Source organism: Monodon monoceros, unplaced genomic scaffold, assembly GCF_005190385.1.
Source record: "Monodon monoceros isolate NGI ecotype Baffin Bay Population unplaced genomic scaffold, NGI_Narwhal_1 Super_Scaffold_17, whole genome shotgun sequence".
NCBI lineage: Eukaryota > Metazoa > Chordata > Mammalia > Artiodactyla > Monodontidae > Monodon > Monodon monoceros.
In genome coordinates this window covers 21339240-21348393 of record NW_021703773.1, presented here as the reverse complement: position 1 = coordinate 21348393, position 9154 = coordinate 21339240, and the positions used below count along the sequence as shown (strand labels likewise).

General features: G+C 40.0%; 1 protein-coding gene across 9 annotated transcripts in view; it reads right to left on the bottom strand.

The window, feature by feature from the left end:
- Positions 1 to 2725: 2725 nt before the first annotated feature.
- The window catches only part of SORBS2 (sorbin and SH3 domain containing 2), a 320493-nt gene continuing 314064 nt past the window's right edge, over positions 2726 to 9154 (bottom strand). For 6 of the 9 annotated variants that reach the window (XM_029226672.1, XM_029226676.1, XM_029226679.1 and 3 more), the window contains 2 exons: positions 7074 to 7180; positions 2821 to 4957 (listed from right to left, as the gene is read on the bottom strand). In XM_029226672.1, coding sequence (XP_029082505.1) covers positions 4896 to 4957; positions 7074 to 7180 — 169 coding nt within the window. In that variant the 3' untranslated portion in view covers positions 2821 to 4895. Of the gene's footprint in view, positions 4958 to 7073; positions 7181 to 9154 lie in introns of all 9 variants that reach the window. The other 3 variants (XM_029226673.1, XM_029226674.1, XM_029226677.1) reach the window with 2 other exon arrangements.

Here is a 9154-nt window from a genome sequence, read left to right as displayed (position 1 = left end):
CATTTCCCAAAGCACCACCAGCTGCCAATGTGACTCACAGGCAACGGCCTCTAGGATCTTCATGAATCACAGCTCACGGGCAGACTCCTGCTCAGCTGAGACATGTCAGTAATTGAAATTATATCCTCACTGGTTACTGTGTACTTTTAGAAACCCAAATTAGCTTTCCTCAGGGAAACACTGTTGTGCTGGGCAAGGCATACACCTGTTTCTCATCATCTTGTGCACAGCTCGATGCTGTTGCAAGCGCCTGGCCATTCATGATGGCAGAATTTGCGAGAGGGAAGTGGTGGAGAGGGAGGGAGGTGGATGGATGTAGTTGTTTGACTTGGAGTGCACAATCTGATCAAAAGTGTTTAGCACCGGGCTTGGCTGGCTTAGAAGAAAGAGTACAAGCCTGGTAAATAGATACCAGGTTTTGAATCCAATTTCCATCACATATTTTGTATTAACATCTTAGAGCCTCAGCTTCCTCATCTATAAAATGGGCACAGAGCAGATTTCTTCTTAGATTTGTTGTGAGGATAAAGACAGGAATACTTGTAAATAACACATATGGCAGACAGATATAGCAGACATTCAGTGTTCCTTTCCCTCTAGTCACTTTCTAGGTTTGTTGCTGACAATTGGAATAGACCAGGGGTTCACAGGTTTTTTTTTCTATAAAGGGACATATAGCAAGTGTTTTAGGTTTTGTGGGCCAGGAGGCAAGATTGAGGATATTATGTACATACTTACGTTACAGAGAGAAAACTAATTTCCACCAATTTTTAATTGATGAAATTCAAGATATAATAATAATAGGTTAAAGTTTTTCTAATATAGACCGACCAGTGAAAAGGGATTCTTTTTCTGGGGACACAGGATTTCACTTAATTGGGGCTCAAAGTTATCATCAAATTTATTGCCCATGTTTATCTGTACAAACCATTCTTAACTTGCAGACCAAATAAAAGCAGGTAGCAGACTGAATTTGGTCCACAGGCTATAGTTTGCCAATTCCTGGTGTAATCCGTTTACTGCTAATGCCAGTCTCTGCTTGTGCTCTAAACCAATCATCCATGATAGGTAAATAATTTGAAATCATAACTGCTACATAAACAGCTATCGGAGGGCTACCATCTGGAAAGGAAGATGAAATAATTCAACCTTTAAATAAACAGGCTTTTAGAAGCTGACCGAGTGCTTATTCTATTTGATCAATTTGTGGCTGCAATCTGGAAAGCACTGGGAGGAAATTATCAGGCCACACAAAGTGACCACCTACGCACAGAGATCAAGCAGTGGACCATCATGGAAATAGTTACTCATACAGGTTCTTTCTGCTTCCTGTCAAATAAGAAATGGACATGCCTGTTTGTAGTAATCCCTCTAAAGGGGGGATTAAAATTTGGCACATAAAATAATGAGGGTCCCTTCCTGCTGCCCTTCCGCTGACCTGGCTGGCCAGTTAGTGGACAGATGTGAGTCCACAGCAGATTGGGGCTGATGAGTAGAGACGGTGCTTTACGGGGATCGTTGTATTGGATTCACAACGATGGATCCGACTCCACCTACCAAGGTGGCCATCAGTGGCACAAATGAGATGCACTAAGGAATTTTTGGTGTGTATTGATGATCGTGCACTGACATAAAATCAAGTAAAACAGGTCACTAAGCATCAATTTTTGCAGCAAAAATAAATCCATTCTACCCAGAATCCTGGCATTCACAGTGAGGAAGCACGGCAGGAGGGTCGAACTGTGGCTGTAGCTGTTCTGGAACCTACAGCAGTGCCTGGCTGGCTGTGACAGAAGTCTAGGCACAATGAAAAGCTGTTTAGGGATTCTTGAGCCCGGGGCTTTGACAAAGTCTCTGCTGCATCTCAGCAGACTCTACAGAGGAGCAGATGATAAATTCTCAGGTGGGACAAGGGAATCCAGATTTTGATGCATGTGGTTTTAAAATCCCAGATTTATATTTCTAGCGTGCCGAACACTTGGCAACAGATTCTCTTGGAGAGAGTAATGACAAGCAACCTCTGAGTATACCAACAGCATCCTTCATTTGATAAGATTCAGATTCACCTAGTTAAATTACCCATAAATGTTCTCATGAAAACAGGGACGAAAGAATAATATGGGTCATATTCTTTCTACAAAGGGAACATGTTTTTGTGGAAAGCTAATACATAGTGGAAACTATCCAGTGGAACAGAGGGGATCAGGGTGGGTATTAGGATGAAGCAACATGATAAGACATTGTTGATAACTGAATTGCCAACAGAGGAACGTACGTGTTTCTGAATACGTGAGTGATAGATATGGAAGAGGGCTGAAGCACATAGAGCAGAAAGGACTACGCTTTATTAGAAAGGATCCAACTAGAAGAGCTAGTTACTTACTATCTATGTAAGATAAAGGAATGACACCCAATGGCAATACATAGTTTGAGATTCATTGAGATCTTGTGAGTGTGAACAGTGTCTGCCATGCCAATGGTGATAAAGCTTTTTAGGGCAACTGAAGAAAGGTGAATTTGGAAAGTGCTTACAACTTCTTCTTAGAAAAATAGCTATCTTTGAGGGAGAAATATTTTAAAATGTGTTGTTTTAGCTGAAGAGCAATGTTTAGCCAAGGAGTATTTAGCAAATGAGCTTTGGTGATGGGTTTAAAAAATATTTCTTCTCTGAGCTTATGCAAATGCATCTTTTCTCCATTTGCGTGTCAAGAGAACACAGAGCAAATGCATTTCCTCTGAGGTTTATCTAACAGACTGGGATAAAATACACAATTCATGTAAGGATAAATGTCAAGAAGAAAAACTGAAGTATGCTTCCAAGCAAAATTTATTAGATGTCTATTCAAGAAAAACACAATGACCTTTGCTTGTAAGAATTCAAAGTCAATTACCTAAAAGCTAGGTATGAATATTTTTCCTTTTAAAATCAGATACAGAGAATAGAAACATTAATTTTTCTTAAATATGACAGGCAACAGATACTGAATTTTTTCCCATAAATGGCATCAAAGGTAATTATTCATTTATCAGCAAAGCTGCATGCAGTTGACCTAATTTCAAACCCAAAGCCTTTAAAATATAAAGCTGGCTGTGAACTTGACAGTAATCAAGGTAGTAATCAAGGCTAATCAAAGATGTTTCTTTACCTTCTTTCTAATGAAATTCCTCTCTAATCGGTAGTTGTATACATTTCAGTTTGGCTGCTAAGATGTTTTATGTTCATAAACTTTTGCAGAAGTGCTATCTTACAGAATTGCACTGTCAAGGCATAATGATGATTTGTGGGAGATGTAAAGGGCAATCTGTTGAAAGTGTTTTAGCTTAGTTTAAAGGAAGGATAAAGACCAAATTAGGAAATTCCCCTGTTTTCTCAACAACTAAATAGTCCATACAAAAAATGAGCAAACATCTGTACAAAATTCTAGAGTCTACATGCATTGTGAAAAGATCAACCACTGTTCACAGAAGAAATGCCATAAAAAGTTTTGTCTATAAGGTGCTCAGGATCCAAATATGAATAGTTCTTATGCAAAGTCATAAGAAATACAAAGCTAGTTCTCGGGGTATGTGTAATTCAGGCACTGTTAAGCACATTAAACCTTTCAGGTCCCAATATCATCTTCAAGGTTTCTACTGCAGGGCAGAAAATTTAACCTGAATGATTTAACATTGCTTCTAAAAAGTGCCTAATGTATTCTGAGGAAATATTTTACACACACTAGGACAATCAGGCTCAACATATTCCTGTCCTCAAATGTAGCCAGGATTCTGAGTTCCAGAGAAGAAAAATAATTATCATAGTAAAAATAATTGTACTAATCATAATCCTTACTAAAACCAGCCTTAATACTTGTGATACTTCTGAAGTACTCTACTTCTATAAAATAATATGTGAGATTCCTTTACATTTCCATAAATGTACAACGTATCTTATGGATCGTCTGTTCTCATACAATCTCAAATGTGTATGTGTACACACAGTGAAATCTTACCTATGAATATTGCTTACAGATGCTTTCAAGTGTCTATGTTAGAATGATTCTTTGCACCTCTCACTAACACTGCTTTTATTTAACTTTTATCAGATAAATAAAACACTAAGAGCTCATTGTTCATGATGCTGATTATTACATTTTAATATAAAATAGCAATGCAACTTTACAACACAATCGTTTTCTGTAATCTAGCTAAACCTCTTATATTCTCCTGATTATTACCAAAGGCTCTTATTCACTTATTGTTTGCACTTCTAAAAAGTACAAAAAAAAAAAAAATCCTGCAGAAGACTCCTATTTGAAACTCACATTCAATTCAACAAAATCACACTCATTCGAATTAACTTTCCTACTCTCGCTTTAGATTCTGGAATCACTGTGCATATTACAACATATAAGTGCAGGCAAACAATAGCTGAAGTACAGTTGTCATATCGTGTAAACCAGGACACTAGGCAAACTCGTGAAAGGAAAATATACTGCCAAGCTAAGAAGGTGAAAATGCAAACCCCAGCAAGTAGTAATAAACAAGCTTCTGGTTGCCTGAGGGGAGAACATCTTTCAGAGTGGACAAGAGAGCCTCCTTGAGACACTTACTTTTTTGCCTCAACTACTCAACCGTTATTAAGTATAATGATTTTCTTTCTGCTGCCGCATATTGACTTTTCAGTTTAGAGCAGACGGCTGGAATATGCACTTTCACACGGAAGCAAATCCTCCAATCTCCCCACCGCAGCGGCAGTTCCATTGCTGGTGGTTCGGTGGCAGATGGAGATGGTGATGGTGGGTGACTTCTATTGGAAACCAGAAGGCATAACAGCAGGAGGCCTGTGGAGATCTTTCAGGCAAGGTTATGCAGATGTGGTGCTGAAATGCAGCATAAATAATGGGGAGAGTGATTCACAGCCTCTTGACATAGTTCCCGGGAAAAGTACCAAAGAATTTGGTTCTTCTTGAGGTTCCTGAAAATAGAAGTGATACATGAAAGAGGGGTAACAGCCATGAAATGTCAGTTCATCTCTGTGGGCTTGAAAACTCACTAAGAGAGCAAGCCCTCAGGGTTTGGAAAAGAGAGAAAACTCACTTGAAGGGATAGGAAGACAAAGTAAGCAGTTTTATCTGTTTTGCCTGATGCCTCTGTTGCCTCTTGAGCTTAAATGCTGTGCTTCCATCACACCGGGCTGAACAGAAAAGCTCAGCCTCTCAGTCTGAGGGGAGAGACAGTCTTGCTGAGGAGGTGGGCTTTTTTTTTTTCCTGCGGTACGCGGGCCTCTCACTGTTGCGGCCTCTCCCGTTGCGGAGCACAGGCTCCGGACGCGCAGGCTCAGTGGCCATGGCTCACGGGCCCAGCCCCTCCGCGGCATGTGGGATCCTCCCGGACCAGGGCACGAACCCGTGTCCCCTGCATCAGCAGGCGGACTTTCAACCACTGCGCCACCAGGAAAGCCCAGAGGTGGGCTTTTAAGTACAATGATACTCAAGTCTGATGAGGCTCCATCACTGAGGCTGCTAGACAGGAGTGAGGAGTGGAATAGGAAACGCAGCTGGGAAGTGACATTTTCAAATCCAATCTTCTCAGTTAGGATAAGGCTGGCCACGTGATAAGGTAGGCTGGAAAAGCACCACAGCAAGGCTTGGTTCTGGGAGCAGGACGTCTGTCACAGCTCCTCAGCACAGTGTAACGTGAAGGCTTTACTGGGGCTGCCATCACTCTCCAGTTTTATTATCTCATACAAGATCATGCTGAGCACCACAGCATTCATTTACAAATAGCGCTGCCAGGGTCCTTAATAAAATATAGAAAATTTGAACTATTTACCAAGTCACTAAAGAAAAGAAAGATAGACCACTACTAGTGGGCGGGGGTTCTATCACTGGGCATGTTTCTAATATGAGGAGTAAAACCAAATGCATAAGCGGCCATCATTATGATCACCTTTGGATTAGAATAACATGATTTCTTTGAAACTGCTTGGAAGAGCTGGTGCACTAAATTCTTCCTTATGATTTCCAGCTCACGTAGAGCGAACAGGGTCTCTACACTTCCCTTTTGCATTTACTGTCCTGGTTTGATGACTGATTTTCTTTATCCCTGTGTAGGTAAGCCATTTTACCTTCTTCTAAATGGGGGATTAATATAAACAGAGGCAGAGGCTTGTGGCTGCTAATGTGGCCTTTGCTCTTATATTCCCCCACTGTTGGGCTGTCTACAGAAAGCCCTTATTCCCTCATCTTTTGTCTCCTCCATCCTCCTATGCCTCTGATTCCTCTTTACCTCTTTCCTCTGTGACTTAGGATATGATACTCTTGTCTACAAAATTTTTCTCAGAAAACCTCTAGTTTTCTTTTAAGACGGTAAGAATGGGATTGTTTTTTAAGTGGTGAGAATGGAACTTCTACTTGGACCACACATTAAAGCGAAGGTGAATCACTGGTGTTTTAGGGCACCTACAGCAGACCTAGTCATGGGTGAGTTGTTCATTTCATCTTGTTTTCTCAAATTAGATCCTCACTGCTGACGACTAACATTTACCACTCAACAAGGGTATTGGTATTTTGCATCTAGGGAGCAGTTTCGTTGTTTTTGTTCTTAGATTTCAGTCTTTCCTGGTTGGTGTTATTTAAAGAAATTTTCTTCTCTCAGTTGAACCGGAAATAAAACCAGCAGAAAATCACATATACCTGAAGCAGTAAATACTAAGCTATATTAAAAATGCAATTGCCGGGCTTCCCTGGTGGTGCAGTGGTTGAGAGTCCGCCTGCCGATTCAGGGGACACGGGTTTGTGCCCCGATCCGGGAGGATCCCACATGCCGTGGAGCGGCTGGGCCCGTGAACCATGGCCGCTGAGGCTGCGTGTCCGGAGCCTGTGCTCCGCAACGGGAGAGGCCACAACAGTGAGAGGCCTGCGTACCGCAAAAAAAAAACAACAAAAAAGTCATTGCCTTGGGATTACATAGTGCATATGGATGTGTGAAAGATCAAAGGCATTATGAAATCAAAGAAAGCTTGACTATCGCATCCAACCGTGCAAGGGAGCAAACATAAGCAAATTACAAAATGGCCAATGTACACATACCCACAAACCATCCATCATCACATTTTTCCATCACGTCAATGACATCACTTTCTCTGAGCTCCAGCTCGTCTTCATTCCTAGGAGTATAGTTATACAGAGCCTGAAACCTTAAACAGGACAAATGGACGTGTTAAACAAAATCTTTATGCCTCTGTGAAACTACAGAAGAGAGTATAATATTTATTTTACTTTTAACATTTCTATTCTTATTAACATATTAATTAGGTAGTATAAGTCTTTGGAAGCATGTAAAGTAAGTAGAAGTAGTTAGGCTTTCATGGGAATTAGACCACTCTAATAGCATTTCAAAACTCATAATGAGGAAAATTTATGGAAGATTCTAATATCCATAGTTGGATTAAAACATTTATAAATTGGACCTGCATTTCAATTGTCCAGTCATGGATAGCTATCATTTGGACATTAAATGATAGTACAGAATATAAAAGAAGTGATATGTGCATTATTCAGCTATATAAAAACAAGAAGGAATTACAGTTTTAATTAGCCATAATCAGAAGCAAGTAATTGCAGCTTGCAAGTGGAATTTTCAAAAGATTTTAAATTGAGATGCACAAAATGTCTCAGATACAACTTCTAAATCACTGTATGGGAATTACTATAACAGAGAAGTGTTCTTTGTTTTTGTTTTTTTTGTTTTTTACCAGGAGGAATTCTTTAAAGCAGTTTAGTTTCATAGTTTGAATCAGTGTAAGTGGTGATCTCAAACAGTAGGTTAGGGACATACGTTCCTTTTTAAATGGGTCTCAGAGAAATTGTGTTCAATGTAAAAACTCTCAAAATAATCATATAAAAAAGAATTACTGATAGAATGCTGCCACTTTCTCTGTCTGAATTCTTTGAGAACACATATTTTGTTGACATTGATCAGTAGCAAACTCAGACATTGAATTTTTGGTAATAAAATAGCATGCATATTCATATGGACTGGCATTTTGGAAAGACACAAGTTCTAGCAGCTCGGGGTCAGGAAGCATTTGATATGCAGTGAACATGAAAACTTCATATTACCACTAAAATATTATCAGTATGTGAGGGGAATTTTTTTTAAAAGTTAGTGAATTTGTTTCTGCCGTTCTTCATAACAGTTAATGTAATTCTGCCAATGTAAGAAAATAAGAACCACATTTCAGGGCACTGTGAATTTTTTCAAGCCAACTTTAAAAGGTTGATAATATTGGATACTGCTCAGGAACAAGAATGATTTATTTTGATTACTTCATTCAGTCAGAAAATCATACTTTGGTAGAACAAAACTATTCTATCATGTCACCTGAACTCAAACATCATGTGATAAACTGGGGCCTCGGCTTCATTGGCTTCTCTCCCTGTCCTTGAACTTTTCACATTGGGGGGTCTGGATAAAGTTGGATTGGGGGAGGGTGTATTGGGGAAAGAGCTGATAAGATGTGGTGCCTAACAGCCTCTCCTAGAAACATTATCTTCCCTGGCCTGAGAGCAAAGCCTGAAATTCCAACATTAGAGATTTCTTCCCCTGTTAATATTTTGTCCTCCTAGTAAACCTTTTTAACCACTTGAGCTTCTGAGGTCTTCTATGGAAAAAGGATTCTCTGATTGTGGGGAAGGACAAAGAAAGGTAGCCTGAATCCCAGAGCCGTGTGGAAACAGACAGGAAGGTCTTGAATACCGACATTCCTTAATTTGGATGTTTGCATGGGCCAACCCTGGTTGGAGCAAATTATTCTGCTGTTTGATTTGAGGATGTTCAGGTGAAGGAATGGTATCTCTTGTCTATCCCTGGGGAAAGTTAATTTCACCATAGTTCCTTTTACAATCTCACATTTGAGGGAGATAGGCATTCCTGGGCTGTTAATTCCATGGATATACATTGCATCTCTCACTTTGGGAAACACTGATTCTCTGAGCTTCTCAGGCTTCAGCCTTCACCCAGGCACATCTCCAGCCACTCACAGAGACAGGCCTATTTAAGGCCACAAACCCCAGCTGCTTGAAGAATCTCAAGGTCCCAAGAGATAAAAAAAAAAAAAAATTGGCACGAACTCCTTCACTTTGATATGATGAAAGCCACTGTGCTTATC